This window comes from Melospiza melodia, chromosome 21, assembly GCF_035770615.1.
Source record: "Melospiza melodia melodia isolate bMelMel2 chromosome 21, bMelMel2.pri, whole genome shotgun sequence".
NCBI lineage: Eukaryota > Metazoa > Chordata > Aves > Passeriformes > Passerellidae > Melospiza > Melospiza melodia.
In genome coordinates, this window is record NC_086214.1 from 3509135 (window position 1) to 3526706 (window position 17572).

The 17572-nt window shown below is 46.0% G+C and overlaps 1 protein-coding gene across 1 annotated transcript in view; it reads right to left on the reverse strand.

Annotated features, from left to right (window-relative positions):
* Positions 1-15635, reverse strand: part of RNF43 (ring finger protein 43) — a 56016-nt gene extending 40381 nt beyond the window's left edge. The window contains exon 1 of the mRNA XM_063173848.1: positions 15373-15635. Coding sequence (XP_063029918.1) covers positions 15373-15609 — 237 coding nt within the window. The 5' untranslated portion in view covers positions 15610-15635. The remainder of the gene's footprint in view (positions 1-15372) is intronic.
* Positions 15636-17572: the final 1937 nt, after the last annotated feature.

Genomic DNA, 17572 nt, shown 5'->3' on the forward strand with positions numbered 1-17572 from the left:
TGGGTGATCACTGAACTGGGCTTTGTGTAAGAGAAAAAATTCTACAGAAACATTTGATAGACAGGATGTTTCAGTTCATTTTTTACCCCAAGATGTTTCTTTTCTCAGCTGGAGAGAGAGAAGGGAGTTTGGTAGAGATTTGCTAAATGAATAATTCAGCTACAAGTGTCAGGTTTCAAACATTTCTGTGGGCAAGACTCTACACACTGAAATTTCCACAGGTGAAGAATAAATCAGAAATGCACTTGAGATGCTCATACATTGTTCTGTCCTCTTTAATCAATTAAGTTTAATCATTTAATAACTACCTATTTAACTGGAAAAGTCAATCAAATGGAGGAACTTAGATTAGTTCTTTGTGGCAATCTCACTGCAGATAACAAACACTAAGTCCTGGACCATCATAAATAATGTCAAAAATAAGGCTTGCCACCAGCTCTGATATCTTCCACATGAGAAATGCACATTTTAGTGTGACCAGACACAGTCTCAGACACCAATACAATCCAAGAACAAATAGCTCAAAATACAGAAGATGAGAGACTTGCACTCGTGAAAGCACTGACTCTGAAAACAACCAAAGGTCAATGAAAGGACAATATCATGATGAAATAACAAATTAACATAGGCTGCCAGACTGATATCATGGTCAAAAGGTCAGATGCAAACCTCTGGGTACAATTCAGATGGAGGAGATCGAAGATCACAGGAATTGCCAGACTGGATTAAAGGAAATCCGTAACAAACACCCAAACTCTGGACTGGTTTGCATGGCCACGAGGCAGCCAAACCATCACTGACCTCTCCAGGCAATGTGACCTCTCCACCAGGACACAGACAAGCTACAATTCAATACAAAATCGTCCTTCAAATCTGTGCTAACATACACACATCAAAAAAAAAAAAAAAAAATCCTCAAAGGTTCTAAAATTCAGCAGCTTTCACCTGGGTCCCGCAGGATTTTTCAGGGAAGCAAAGGAATACTCCCAAAACACCCAGAGTTCTCCAGCCTACCTGCTTAAGCCCACACTCACACAGATGCTTAGCTGGAGTTTAGAAGGTTTAAAAATCTCTTGAAGTTCTCAATATGTCAACAGAATTAAACAAACACAAGGAAATTTGTCTTCATGGAAACATCAGCCTTACTCCCTGCATTCATCTGCTTAAAGCACTATGGCTACCAAAAAACATCACCAGTTTCATCCCACCTTCTTCCCCCCTGACTTCAGAAGTCATGGCACAAGGGTCCCAGTCCTGCCATGGAAGAAGGGAAATGTTCCCAGCATTAAGCAGTGTTCTTTGGGATGCAGACTTGCACGAGTATGGGCTCAGAATGGGAAGCAGGGACAGACTCCCCGTTGTGGGCTGACAATTCACCCCAAGAACAAGACTGCAGTGGAAGCAGGGACAGTAGTTCTTGTGGATTTGTACATCTCCAAACAACCCAATTACTATCCCTTTATCTCCTTCTCTCCTTTAAATGACAATCCACATACACATTCAGGAGGCAACTCCATGCACCAATTCTCTCCCCACAGAGGGGGCATCTCAAGCACTTTTAGAGTAGTCTGCAAGCCACAGGCTGCCTAACTGAGCAGCATTCCTGAAAGCATCAGCAATGGTGTAGAGTTTCATGGAACTCCACAGCCATGCAGACACCAGGAATGGAGCCATCCTCTGGAGAGGCCATTGAACAACTTGACCTTTGATGGAATTTACTGATGGCTGGAGGCACAACACTTGGGCAGTACCACAACATCTCCTGATACAGTATGCTATGCAATTATCAATATCACTGCATGTCTTTTATCTCCCAGCTCATGATACAAATGGACAGAGGCCTCCTTCAGGGGATGGTCCTGGGCAACACAGAAGGGGATGTTCTGCCTGACATCAGTGTCTGAGGGAACAAAGTTCTCTGTCCGTGAAGGTCTGGGGGTCACTGGGGGGAAAAGAAGGGCTATTTTCTGGCTCCAGCAAAACTCAGGTATGACCTCAGGAAAAGATGTAAGAAACCTTATCTGGGAAGGGGAAACAAAGATCCTGGATGTCAAATATTTAGCAGAGGGTCCTTCTTACCCTCCGGCAGAACCTCGTGCTGCCAGGGAAGTCACATTTAGGAACAGAGTCACAGTAACAAACAAGCTGCCACAGCCCTGTGGTGTCTGGATGCTGAGATTCTGCTTGAGATCTTATGCTGGGGTAGAAGTCACCACTCTTTTACCAAAGCTTTCTACAGAATTTTAGGACCATGGAGTTAAAATTGAAAATCCCTCATATGGACAGAAATAGTTGCCCAGGTGTCTGCACTGGTGTGATCTGTACATCACAGCTCACCAGGCCCAGTGAACTATCCAGGACCACTGAAACACAGGGATGAGAGGTTAAGGAAAGAGAAGCTGCTTCTAATAACCACCAGAATCTGGAGGGGAGAGCTCAGAAGAGGGACTGGAGCAAATGTCTTGTCTTCTGTTCTAGTCAGGCTGGGAGAACAGGCTCCAGTCCCTCTGGCTTTAACTTTCCCTTAGCCTGTCCTAGCCAGACCAAAGCCTGCAGAATCACCAACTTGCTTATCTTGAACTCAGCTTTTGGGGAAGAAGGATTAGACAGATGCCAATTAATCCTTCAGGCTGCAAAATCAGGAATGTGCTACCAGGATTCCAAGGAACAGGCTGGCCTGTAGACAACGGGGACAGGACTTGTTGGCACCTGGAGAAATGGATTTTGCAAAGCCCCTTGTTTCTGCAAACTGCCCTTTGGGACATTATCCCACATTTCACACTTCTGGCCTGCCAGTTAAACCATCTTTCTGCCCCTGGAGCAGCCAAAATTTCCAGTGCTGGGCACTACCAAGCACGCTGAATTCCCTGCTCCATGACCTGAGACAGAAACTACAGCACCTCGAAATACCTTCTTTGACATTAGCTGAACAAGCAGACCTAAAAACACAAACCATAGAAACATAGAAGTGTTTAGGTTGGGAAAGCCATCAAGCGCCACCATTCTCCCAGCACTGCCAAGGCCAGCACTGCCCCATGTCCCCAAGTGCCACATCTGCAGGGCTGTTCAACCCTCCAGGGCTGGGGACACCGTCACTGCCCTGAGCAGCCCCTGCCAGGCCTGACCAATGCTTCAATGAACACATTTGCCCCAAAATCCACTCTAAAATGGCATGGTTGGCAAGGGCTTGAAGCTTATTTTTGACCTCCCAGCTGAGGTCAGAATTTATGTCCCAGAAGTAGTTATCTGATTTATTTATCTGATACCTCTAAATAAAATATATCTTTCTAAAATGCACAAAGTATTTATGGCCATTCAGGGCAAATTTAGGGGCTTCCTTCAATTAGCAGTGTAGAGTAATTCAGCTGATGGCCATAGGACTATGGCTAGGTTTTTTTCCCCATAGTATGATGTCTCAGTCCTATTTGTTTCAAGATAAATGTTTATGGTCGCAATTGATGATTTTAATGATCTTTTCCAACTTAAATGATTCTATGATTCCACATCAACTGATTTTCTTGGTGATGAAGTATCTGATGTTTGCAGGTCACCTTGATTCATTCCCTAGGCAAGGAAAGGGGAATATGCCAACAGATCTTCAAAAAATATATATTCTCAAATAAGTAGAGGAAGTCTTATTTCAAATGCAGGAATATCTGACTGTTATTGAGATACAGCTCTTACAAGATAACTGCTGAGAGCATGTGCTGTACTCAAACTCTCTGGAAGGTATCAAAGATCTAGGTTTTGTTGCTTGAGATACACACACAGAGTTATTATCCCATCAGTGGAACATAGTGAGGGAATCATGAATGATGAGGGTGACAAAGAATAAAAATGCTATGTTCAGTAAACTGGATAGGACTGGGAGCAACCTGGTCTAGAGGAAGCTGTCTCTGTCCATGGCAGTGATTTGGAACAAGATGATATTTAAAGTTCTTCTGACCCAGGTTTTTCCAAGATTCCATGATATGAAGGCCAAAGTGCCCATGGATACAAACGCCAATTGAAACTGAAAGCCATGTTGTCAGATTTTCAATATTGGAACCTAAGGAACCTTCCAGTGCTTTCTATGTGAACAAAGAGCTGACCTTCATCTCAGTGATGGAGAATGAAGGAGGTACTCAGGCAGTTTTTCCCAGATTCGCCCAAAAGAGCAGAAGGGGGCTGGAAGGGCTGGTGCTGAGGGCAGTGGGGCTTGGGCTGGAAGGTTTCTGCAGGAAAGAAGAATGCAGGGGTGGATTTGGACCAAAGCTGTGCAGCTCAACATCTTTGCCTTATAGTTGCCAGCAGTGGATTTCTGAAGGAGAAGTAAGAACAGGACAAGCTTGTAGGGCTTCTGTCCCAGGCATTCTCCAAGCCTCCAACATTTTATAGACTCCCAGAGGCAAAGCTGGGACCTGTTATTTCACAGCCATTGATGGAGCCTTCTCCCATTCATTAGTTCCAGTGGTTTTTGAACCTCTGTAAACTTTCAGCATCCAAAGCAGTTCCTGCAGCAAGGGATTGTACACATTAACTGTACAGTGAGTGAAGAGCACTTCCCTTTGAACATGACTCTTTGTAGCCTCATGTGATGCCCCATTATTTTCACATGAAGAGAAACTAACAGTCAATCCCTATTCACAACTCTATGGATCTTCCCTGTGTCACCCTTCAGCTGCCTCTTTTCCAGCCAGCAGAGAGTTAGTCCAGTTTGTTTTTCTTTGGATAAAACACACCTTATGCTTTCTTTTATCCTTATGTTTTTCTCCAAACATCTTCCAATACAGCTGCTGCTTTTTTAGAGCTGTAGGGAACAGAACTTCACACAGGATTCAACATCTGGATGTACCTGGGATTTCCACAGGAGATCAAAAGAGATTCTCTGGTTTATTCTCTCATTTTCACTGCTAATGTTCCCTCTGTCTTCATGACAACCACCACATACCAAGCTGACACTTGCACAGACCAGTCTGTTAAAATCACAAGACACACTTGTGGCAATGGGCAAATTAGAGCCCATCACCAGAATGTAAGAAAATGACTTATTCTCCATGTTTCCCTGAAGTATTTGGTGTCATAAGGTCATGTAATGATTCACAGATGAACCTTGTCTTCATTACTTCTAATTAGACCATGTATTGGAAAGCTCTAGAATATTCCCAAGCATTCCTGTTTCCATGTGCTCATCAACACTTGGGATAGCACAGCTCCAGCACACGCAGCTGTAGCCACCAGCTCCTTCCAAAGGCAAAGTCTGCTAGTTACTCCTTCCCCCTGCTTCCTACCTTCCAATAATTATTCATCCAGAAGCCTTCTTCTTAACCCACATCTCAGTTTCCCTGGAAATCTCTGCATTTGGGAAATTCAGCCAGACTTGCCCAACTGATGCCACTGTTGACTCCTTCACATCCACTCGTAGCACTCTGCGTTATAATTTCTATCAACTTATCATTCTACAACACACTGCTCTGAGCTTTTGTGGATTGGAGCTCAGAGAAAAGCTGGAACCCCATCAGCCACCTTCCAGGGATTTTAAACAAGAGTTCATAGAGAAGTTAATAGTTCAATGATTTCATCCTCCCCAGTCCTTGGGTGAATCCCACCTGATCCCAGTGACTGATAGTGGTAATTATGTCTATCTCCATCACCATCTCATCTCCAGACATTTCAGCCTGAGACAGATGAAAGAACAAGGAGAACTGCATTCATTTTTTCTGCTAGGAGTTTAGCTGCCCTAAGCACAGCTTTTAGACTTTAATTTTTTATAGATCCTACCAATTGTCAGGTGAGTGTTCTGCTTGTGACTGAAGAGAATCTAGCATTACCATTTTCAAGTTATTTCTTCTGTCTTCACTGTCTTCATGTATTTTTAGGCTGTTCCTCTTTTTTCTAATTTTACCAAATTTCTTGCTTTTCCAGGATGCTTTTATATACTTTTTTATGTTTAGGTATCCTGATAGGCTTTCTTCATTTTTCAAGTATTTCTTGAGAGGTACATTTTATCTTCATTCTTACTGTAGTGTCCTCAAACACTTTGATGCAAAGGATGTAACTCCTGGCTGCCCTCTCAAATTCTTCTGAATGATCTTATTTGATTTCATGTCACCCTTTTCCAAATTAAAACACAACTGTGGATGATTTTTCGCCTCTTAACATCTCAGCAGGAATAAAGTAAATGACTGTCACTGTCCCAGAGTGGCTTTTTAGAATTTTCAGGATTTTGAATGAGGGTGTGGAAAAGGCCAATGCCAGCATGGCATTCCCCAATTTGTTCTGTGGGAGAAAGCAACCACGACAGAGGCAGCCAGAGAAGGAGCACAAAGAAAAGAGCTGCCACCAACTCAGGCCACAACCAGGTGCAAGTGCCAGAAATGATGAAATGGTGGTTTCTCAACCAAAAACCAACACAAGTTGTTTAATGATCTTTTTTAACATAGGGGCTGCATGTTGTACAAGCACGCGGGGTTTGTCCATCACTTAAATCTGACGGGCTTTGCTCATGGAGAAGTTGGGCAGAGTTTACAAACAGCAGCTTTGGGTCCCCTGGAGTGACAAAAGAGAGGTCAGAGGTCCTCTTAAGGAGGCAATGGAAAGGCCAGATTATCCCTCTGAGGAGAGCAAAGTGTTGGAGGGAAATGCTGACAGGCAGCAGCCTAAACCCTTCTGTGAACTGAACAAGAACAACACACACAGAAAAGCAACCAGAGTAACTATTATTCTAAGCAAGATGAAAATTACAGAAGATTAAAAAAAGACATTTGAGAGAGCAGATGAGGGAAAAAAAAAACCTGAGTGGGACTATATGGCCTGAGGCATGTTATGTGAATGAGGCCAGGTGAAACAGAGGGCAATGGGGAGGATAGTGGCATTTTGGTGGCCCCAGGGAAATGTTTGGAGAGAAGTGTCCAGCACTGACATTCAGGGACAATGTGCACCCACAGCATGGCTGCAGGAGTACCATCCAACAGGACACTTAGCAGCAGAGATACAGCATCACAAGCAGAAGGGGAACTCTTATCTCTTCACGGTCTTGGGGAGGTTCCACTTATTTTAGAATAGAATTGTCTTAGTAAATAAAAAGTTATTCAGATCAATTTGCAAGGAACAGGACTCAGGACTGGAGCAGTAACACAAACACAAACACTATCTCTCTTACTACTCTATAAAAAGTAGTCATGGCTGGGTTTCTGGAGCTGTATGTATCTCTACACTGGATGGTTGTGTAAAGAGACCAACTTGCCAAGATTTAACGTCTGATTCAAACTGACACACAGGAAGCTACAGGAATTATCACAATTCACTCTCTTATTTGACTTTCATATCCTTAGAGATGTTCCCTATATTTAAACAATCTGAAAGTAACATTTTGGTGCAGGATCCTGCACAAAATTCAACTAATGAAAGAGCCAGTGTTCTCCACTCACTCCCTAGAACTCGTCTCTTCTGCTCTGCCATGTGGCCATCACTCCATACCCTTTCTAGACACTGTGCCTGCCCTGCTCTGTTTTTTGGCTTTTTGGCCTTTGTAAGGAGAACTGTTTCATATCTCTAACAGGACTGGAGTGCTGTTCATTTTTTACATCTGGATCAACTCAATCCCAGGGTCATTCTCTAAGTTTCTGCAATGGACATGTCCTTCCTACAGTCTGGCACCAACAGTGCTGTCCACTGCACACCCCATGGAAATACAGCTGCTGAGGAGCTCTGCAAGTAGGAAGTTGAAATCTATCCTTTCATGTAACTTTGAACTAGAATTCACATACCTTTTACCAAAACAAAGCAAATTTAATCCTCAAACTGCTTTACTTACATTCAGAAGTAACATGTCATAACCCAACTCAGTCAAAAGCTTTTGATTTGTTTCACAGAGTTTATGGCCAGAGGAATTTATTCAACTCCCCAGTCAGAACTGCTGTGTTCGACAATCCAGTACATCTCTACCACTACCCTGATGCTAAGCACAGTAATAAGCATTAGATTAACCCATTTGATCACTGGAGACCAAATTACTGAGATGGAGAACAAAAGAGAGATCAAAGGGCCACTAATGCCCTTAACCAGACCCTTCAGGGATGGGGAAGTGACGAGGTGAGAATGCATCCGTTGATTTAGGCAGATGATTCAGATCTCAACATGCACAGAAAGAGAATACACACCCAAAATTGTAGATAATTTGAATGGGGTGGCTGCAGGGGGGAAGAGAGTCTTCCACAGAAATCTGGCAGCACAGGAGTAACCCATACAACCTAAGCACATTCAAACCAATCTTCTCTCGACTACCTTTGAACACTGACCTACATGTTTAAGTGCCTTGTTCTGAAGTAAGGCCAATCCCTGATGCTCCTAAAAACAAGATGAAAAGGTCCCAAGACAACTCTTGGCCAAGTCCCGCCTGAGCCGCGCTGGCAGCGGCCCAAAGCTCCGAAGCATGAGATGTGATTACAATTCCTTAATGCAGCCTGAAAGTGGTGTGGGCAAATGAAAGGCTGTGCAGCGCTTCCTGCTCTTTACAGCAGGGAAATAAGGGGGAAAATAAACAGATATTAAAACTAAGTCATAAATCACAGAACTCAAAGACAAAAGAGACCACCATGACCATCCACACCACTTCTGTCTACATTACACCTGTGCTGCTCTAGCCAAGAGCGAGACCTTGAATGGAGGAAAGACCAAAAGGGTAATAAAATATGAATGTGCATTACTGAAATGTGATATATTCCCTTGTACTGAGATTTATTTTATATTTCTGCTTTGTTTATAATCGAAAATTTCACTTATTTGACCCTAGGCAATCCCTGCAACATAGACTGTTGATTATACTGAAGATGATAGACTTGAAGATCAAACTACACTGCACATTTCCCATTATATTTATTACTTTTCTCAGTTTACGTTAAAACTTGCTTGTTTTCATACTATGACTTTTGGGCAAAGTCCACAGAAAGCTTTTAGGCAAGGTTGTGAACATTTTAGGCATGTTTTTGGTATGTTTCACTGCATGGAAAGCCACTGAGATATATTAAATAAAAATGCATGTTAATTTTTGTCCAAAATCCAGTTTGATTCAACAGAGCCCTCTTTGATCATACTGAGTTGGTGCTGTATTACTTTGACAATTCTGAAGGTTTTAGTTTAAAAATAATAAATTCACATGCAGTTCAGAACAGTCTTCCTCAACAGGAAATGCCCACCAAAGCTTTCACTTAATGAAGGCACAGGAAAAAATTCCTCTAATGGTTCAAGATCATTCTAGCACAAATTCAGCCTGGCTGCAGCCTGCAAGCATCACAGGAGCCTGTTTCCCTTCTCCTGTAATCTCACCCTTCTGCCAGCTTATCTTTGGGAAATGTCCACTTGTTCCCTGGATGTATTCCAGGGCCTGTGCAAGGCCAGATGTCCTCTATTGACTGTCACTCATTCCAGCTCTGTGGGTTCAGTCTCCTGACCACAGATCTCTGCTCCAGTCCCGAGTCTCCAGAACTGTCACCTTTTTAGTACTGAAAATCTTCAGTTCAAGATGGATCTGCGCTCACCATCATAAATAATTCAACTGCAACTGCAACCAGCACCAGATGGTGCACTGGAAGCTGGGAGATTTAGGTTTAAAGTCCTTCAGCAGGGAACAGTTTCCTGTCACACGTTTTCTGCGTGAGGAAAGGAGAAGACACACCATGGAAAGCTCCAGCTCGGCCTCTGCATATGCTCAAGAGAGTGGTGGAGGTTCAGAAACAGCCCCTAACATCAACCTCTTCCAGCAGCCAACTCTGAGACTCCTACTCTGCATCTGGATTTTATCAGCTCACCTTCCAGTTACACCTAAATCCTGCACCACCACTGAGCCAATCCACACTGTGGGTTACACTGGCCACTACCAACACGGCACTCATACTCTACAGCCAATTTCTAAGAGATCTGTTTGGGCCAATTGGTTTCCTTCAACACTACCAATGTCCCTGTGTTGGGTGGCTACAGCCTTTTAGAGTCACTGTTTTGTGTGCTCGCCAAGACAGCTTTTATTTCCATGGAATCTCAGTTTGGGCTGGGAGGGACCTTGACACTCCGCTCGTTCCACCCCTGCCATGGCAGGGACACCTCCCACTGTCCCAGGCTGCTCCAGCCCTGTCCAGCCTGGCCTTGGGCACTGCCAGGGATCCAGGGCAGCCCCAGCTGCTCTGGGCACCCTGTGCCAGGGCCTGCCCACCCTGCCAGGGAAGAACTTTCTTCTAATATCTAATCTACTGTCTTTTGGATTGAATCCATTCCCCCTTGTCCTGTCTCTCCAGCCCTTGTAAATAGTCTCTCTCCAGCTCCTTCAGGTACTGGAAGGCCATGATCTGGTAACCCTGGAACTTCTTTTTTCCAGCCTAAACAATTCCAAATGTCTTAGCCTTTCCTGAGCAGTGTAAAATAAAAAAGTGTGGTTTTTTCTCTCGGTTGGAGCCATTCATCTCAGTGTTTCAGTGCAATTTCCTGTTAATGGTTTGTGTCAGAGTAACACTTTTTGGTACTTAGGCACCCATTTTTATTGTGCAGCAGTGAGGCCAAGTGGCTCCATTACTCTGCTTCTGAGGCAGTTCTTGCACATTACTTAACGCTAAGTCAAGTCTGTGTACACGAGTACGAGCTGTTCCAAGGGCAGAAACTGCTCCTTTGAACGGCCTCACATTGTGCTATGTGACCAGTTTATTCACACGTAATTTAAGTCCCCATAATCATTTGGTTCAACTTTCCCACTTCTCTGTCAACATTATGCACTCAACATGCTTTTGTTGATGCAGGAGCTGGGAGTATAGAAGATACTAAGGTATTTACTTTGGGATGGGTTGGGAGTGTAAACCTCTGTGAGGGGATTTCAATTCCAAATGCATGTGACTTGCAACACTGGGAACACTCTCCACTGTCCAGGGTGATCCTTTAAGGTTCATTGCAGCATTTCCATGGGATAATTATCACTGCTGTTCTGAACAGCACACTCCTCTGACTGGATCTGTGATTGATTCTCTCCTTCTGAATGGTACATGCCACCTAAAAAACCAGGCGATTCAGGCTCCTCCTCCAATTCTCACTCAATACATCCTAAACAGATCAATCTGAATGTTTTTTAAATAATTTACTTTTCAGGGAGAAGACGAGGAAGGAGGATAATCCTTGGTTTGGGGGTTCAGAGCCTTTAGGGAGCTTTTTCTGTGGGTTTCTTCAATTTTATTTTTATTTTCTTCAGCTGTTTTCCTGCAGTGATAAGTTAAAACAATGCACTCCATGGGTAAGTGAAAGCTGACTTTCTCCTACAATCCCCTCATTATGAAACTGCTGAGTTTGTACAGAAATGGAATAAAGTACTGTGAGATTTGCAATGAAATAATGGATGTTGGGAAAACTAGTTCTACACACTGCCTGCTCAGTGAGACTATGCCACTGTCCCACACATGCACTGGAATTTTCTGTGTGTCAGCATGTGAAGGGATTGGGACTGCTGATCACTTTGCCCTCCCTGTAGTGATGGGAGGTTATCCATCTCTTTTTAAATATCATTTATAGGGACTTTTCTCAAACTTTTAACACTTTTTCTCAAATACCCTAGAACTAGAGACTGTACCAACCCCTGCCACTCTGCACAGACTAAAGGAATCATCTTTTCCCCTGTGTAGAAGATGGGGGTTATACACACTCAAAGAGATATTAATGCTCAGTTTTAATAATGCATCCTTGAATCCTGATCATCCTTGAACTGTCCTAAACAAGACTGTAAGTGATGAACTATATCTCAAATAAAAAAGGGTTTTTTCTTCCACAATTAGATTTGCACATGTTGTAATTCAAATTAGAAAAATCTTCTTGCAACTCCCTCCAGTGACTGTCTCCTTTTCTTTACAAGACATTCCTTATTTTCCTATCTACCTTCAAACCAACATCAACTGGCTCCAGTATCAAGTGGAGACTGAGTCAAGGGCAAGAAGGCAATGAGACTTATTCTGCAAAAATCAGTCAATAGAGCAGCAGAAGTATAAAAAAAAAAGTTGAAAAATCCCTGTAACAATCCTGTGAAAGGGAGTTAATTGGCAGCCACGGGAATTGCAATTCCGAGGGCATGTCAAATCCTGAGCTGCTCATGGATTGTCCATTGTTGGTAAGTTCCAAATATGTTCCTTCCAACCTACCTGTCTAAAAGCTGTGGTTCCTCCATCTGTAATAAAGGGCCAGGTTTTGATTTCCATGGAACTTTTAACAGCAGTTCAGGCTCCTACAGTGGCCCAGCAGAGACCACAGAATCCTAGACTGTTTTGGGTTGGAAGGGTTCTTAAAACTCATCCATTTCCACCCCCTGCCATGGCAGGGACACCTCCCACTGTCCCAGGCTGCTCCCAGCCCTGCCCAGCCTGGCCTTGGGCACTGCCAGGGATCCAGGGGCAGCCCCAGCTGAGCCAGGGCCTGCCCACCCTCACAGGGAAGGATTCCTTCCCAATTTAAACTTCCAAACCCAAATTTCCAGTTTGGAAACTGCCAGTGAGTTCCCCAGGTTCTTCTCTTGTCCAGCAAGAGTTAATGCTCAGAGCTCCCTGAACAAGCTGGAGCACTGCACAAGCCTGGAGATGATTTCTGCAAGAAGTCTGAGGTGTTGGTTTTTTGACCTATAAAGGCTTAAGTGGCTCTGCCTGCTTGAGAAATTCCTCTCCCTTTGCATCACACAGCAGCAGCAGCACTGGAGTGCCAGAGGAACACTGCTGGGGTTACACTGGCAGGGCTGGCAGCTCCCTGGCATCTTCCTGCTTGCCCACTGGGCATCAACAGGAACACAGAGATTTCCCACAAAACCACTCACAAGGGCAAAGGCTGGGAGGGGGAATTCAACACTGGGGCTCTTTTATTGTAGGTAAAGAGGATATTGCTAAAGTTGGCTTCTAAGATGTAACACACCACAATCAAAGTCCATTTCTGTAGATGATCCTGGAAAATAGGGCAAGGAGAAACGAAACCAGGAAAACATTCTGGTACAAGTACCTTTGGTGATGTTCCATCACTTGCGTGCAGGATTTTCTGTATTAAATTAAGAATGCATTTCTAAAAATATATTGACCAGAGCACTATGAAGATAATTATAAGTCATAATGAAGAAAACCTGACTTGCCTACAGGGCCACCTCTGTACCACTGATCCCTGGGCAATCCTATTCTGCCTCTGAAAGAAGAGAGCATTGCTTTGGAAATGGGACTGGGCCATCCATGCCTCTCTTCCAAACTAAGTTCTACAGTTTGTGTTCTCCTGGACAGGCTGACTGCAGCACCTTACAGAGTCTGACATAACCAAGACCTATGCAAAAATGCTGTAAAAATCCCACTTCTTGACTCAATAACTCTAAATGTACCATGTTATGTCCCTAAACTACATTTGAAGAAGCAATTGTGCAGGTAGGCGTGCATAGCCGTAAGTTTATTTATTAAGTAGGAGTTCCAGGGACATCAAAGTTAAGCACATGACTAAAGTTTTTGCAAGATTGGGATGTTGACAACCATGGGCAAAATGAGATATCCCAATAAAGCCTGATTCTGGTCTGTTTAATATCCCACTATTTAAAAGCAAACTGAAAAGTATATATCCCACTAATTTCTTACTTCTTTCGTACCTGGAGAATTACATCCCCATTTCCCATTTTTCTTTCCAGAGGTAAGAACTCGAACTCACTGCAGGATCAGGACCCAAACAACTCTAAAGTTGCCATCTCATAGGCCAAGTTTCAATACCTAGCAGCAGAATTTGAAACCACAGCATGAGATCTGCAGGAGAGGTCACACGTACACCTGGCTAAGTCCTCCTAGAGCACAGTGCCTGGCACCAGGCAAACATCCTGCTGCAGGAGGCACAGCCTGACCCCCTCTCGGGGCTGCCAGCTAAAACCAGCACTGCCACACTGGATCCAGAGGGATGTGGAGCAGGAGCTCACCTGAGCACACAGAGCAGCAGAGCCAAGGCCTGAAACACACCCAGGGCAGCTCAGTGTCTGCTGCGCCCGAACTCAACAGGCTGGATGAGCTTCCCCAGCCCTCTCCATTTGGAGGATGACTTTTAAAGGATGAAACTGGACACTATTCACAGCTTTTTATTCCAAACACCTGGTTGGTGCTGCTGTGATGGCACAAAATTCCCACTTGGTATTGCTGCATTTGATTAGAAACCTCCACACATCCCTCAGGAGAGGTTATCATCCTCCCATTTCCAAAAGGTCCTACTCTATACTTTGTGCTCAGTTGCAACACCACTGTAGCTTTAGTAAGGAATAAATATTGACTTTCCTGGACATTGCCTCACAACAGAAGAGGACCTTGAGTGCATTTGTCTCAGATTTTTTTTTCAGCCTGGTAATATAATTTTATAGCAGAGATTTCATCCTGAGGAGTTCAAAAGGCATGGAAAAGCAGGCTTTATTCATGTCACAAATTGTCCATGCTCACTTTTAGACAGGTGACCATGTTCTAAAGCTGGCTCAACTATCCTTCTCTTCTTAAACTACACAAAATTTATTACTTTCATTTAATTTTCCAGACTTCAAATGTAATTAAGATTTCAACATACCCCATTTGGAAAGGCTTGGAAAAGTCCAGGAGAAAATTAAGACTTAATATTAATGCAGGCTATTTTGTAATTTTTTTTTTTGTTCTCCAGAATAAAGCACACAACTGCCGAGCAGATGAGCCACAGAATGGAGAGAATGCACACCAGGTCTCAGGAAACTGAGCTCCAAAGGCAGTGTGTGCAGGAGATGGATCTGTTCAGTGAATGGCTCAGCTCTGGCTGTGCAGCACATGCACTTCCTGCCCAGGTGTGGAGATACCTGTGGCCTTATTAGATTACCCTTAATAAAGGTCAGAGAACAGCATTAATTCATCTATAAAAGTACCTGGTGGTGACACCACTGGAGCTCCTGTGTAGATAAATTCACCCTTTAGGTACAAGCAACAACAAGCAGGGCCAGGGATTCTGGTGGGCACAGCCAGGATGGGATTCGGGGCTGAAACAGAACCCCGACCTCGGCAGAATGTGTGTAAAAACCTCATGAATTTCAGAGAAATAATGCTAATCCTGTCTTCTGTCAGATGTTTTACATCCCGACATGTGACTTGACACACTCAGCTTTATAACATCAATTAAGATACGAAATAATCTCTATGGAATCAGCCGACCACATCCACAATTCAGCAGTAATCAGGCGCAGCCACAGCTCGGCCCCGAAGGAAGGCTCAGCCCTTAGCACGATGCCGTCCCCTGGGCCCCTGGGCCCGAACCCGCGGGGACAGCGCCGGGCACGGAACCCCAGGCAGCCAGCGGGGAAAGGGGACGGGCTGGGGCGGGCGGCGAGGCCGCTGGAACGCGACCGAGCACCGCTGCTTTTACCTGGAGCAGTTTCCCTTCGGCCGGAGTCACCTCGGCGACGTTGGCGAACTCCCCTTCCAGGATGATGGGCTCCACTTTGAGCGGGATGACCCTGATGATGGCTTTCTGCGCCGCCGCCCGCTCCGACTCCACGGCCGCCGCCAGCGCCAGCCCGGTGTGGCCCAGTCCTGCCTGCAGGGTCGCCATGAGCAGCCAAGGCCAGAGGACAGCCAGCTGCACCTGGGGGCCAGCACTCATGCTACCAGCAGCGGGCTCCGGCCGCTCATACCGCTCGGGAACGCGTCCTCACCGCGGCGGGCCCGGCCGGCGGCACCGCTCCGGGCTCCGAGCCGGCTGCGGACAGAGGCAGGGCCGCAGAGCGGGGATCGGTCACCGCCAGCGCGGCTCCCCGGCGACGCCGGCCCTCGCCATCGCCGCTCCTCTTGCCCCGTGCCACGTGCTCAGAGGCCGCCGGGAGCTCAGAGGCATATTTTAAACAAACAAACTAAAGAAAAAAAAAAAAAAAAACAATTCAAAATCCTAAATTGTGAGTCTGTCCTCCGGCAGATAAATCCAGAAGGATCAGCGAAACAGGTTGGAAGCAAGAAGTCAGTTTGGGTGCACAGGGAGCATTAGGAACTCCTCGGTCCCACCGAGATGAAGCACGGGGAGGTCTCCCCGCGGATGCGGAGGCCTCCTGTCTCCTGGCCAAGAGTTGTGAAGACCCACAGGTTCAAAACATCCATCCCAAAAACCCTCCAGAGACACCTCACCTTCTTGCTAGCATTTCCCACAGCATAAGCACAACCTTGAATGTTATCTGCACCGATTGGTATCCTTCCCAGAAATTAGGCAGGCGGTATTCCTTGAATTTATGGTGTCAAGAAGGCTTGCTCCACTACTGTTCCCTTCCAAACGAAGATGATCCCTTCCATCTTCCTCATGCCAGAAGTGTTTCATTCAAGTTTGGAGATCAGCTTTACTTTTCCCTCAGAAATCCATGCTCACAGTCTGACTCCGAGTAGAGTTCCCAAAGATAATTAATAAAGCACAGAGCTCCTCTTCATGGCTGGAAGTTCCCAGGAAATAAAAAGGCCCCCAAACACTGCCAAAGTTTAGACACGAAGCCCAACAGGTATCAGGCAGAAAGTTACGGCGTATCTGGTTTCTCTCGCACTATTTCTGTGCGCGCCCCAGTTCCGGTATGACCACTTCCAAGCACACGTTAAGAAGATCCTGACTCAAGGCCCCACAAAATAAAATAGAAAGCTCCACGGTCTGCCCAAAGGTCACATGAAACGCATCGACGAGTCTTCATAACTGGGAGAATTAAGACAGAAAGTGTTTTTGATTAAACTGAAGTTACAGTGATCGCACGGCTCTGGAGAGAAAAGAGGATATACAAGAAAAAAAAAAAAAAACTTTGCAAACCTGTTAGGCAGTGAGCCTGCTGGAGTCCGCAGGGGCCGGGCCGGGAGGGAATCCGGCTGTAAATCCCAGGCAAAAGTTATTTCCAGTAGCTTAACAAAACCGTGTGGCTCTCTCTGATGATGTTTGGGTTCGGTCTTAAAAAAAATAGAATTGGAATTTCTAACTAAAAAAATATTTTAAAAAAGAGGAAAACTCTCCCTTACACACACGCAGCAGGCAGGTAGGTGCAACCGGAGCTCCACAGCCCGAAAAAGGATCCAGGGAGATCAAAGGGAGAAAATTATAGCAGACAGAGAGCTCCCGAGGCAGGCATGGCTGAAAGTGAAGTGTCCGCATGTAATCGCCCGACCTGCGCCAGCACCCCCGCGCGCTCCGGGAAGGTTTCCAAAGCGCGGCGTCCCCGCAGCGGAGGCGGGCACCGGCCGTGCCGGCAGCGAGCGCGGACGGCGAGCAGAGCTGGGACATGGGCAGCGACCCGGCGGCGGAGCCGCTGCCGGGGGCGCGGGCGGCGGGGCGGGTTCGGAGCGCGGCTCCGGCGGCAGCGGCGGAAGGTCCCGGCGGGCGGGCGGGGAGCCCCGGGCCGGCCGGGCGCTCGTACCTGCGGACACGGGCGGGTGGAGCAGCCGAGCCGCCGCCCCCGGCCGGGCCGCGGGCTCCCCCTCCCGCCCCGCCGCCCGCCTGCAGCGCCCGGGCCCGCGGGGGCGGGGGACACCCGGCCGGGCTCGGCCCGCCGCCGCTCCGGGCCGGCCGCGCTGCCCCGCGGGGCTCTGCCCATCGCCCCCGCGCTCCG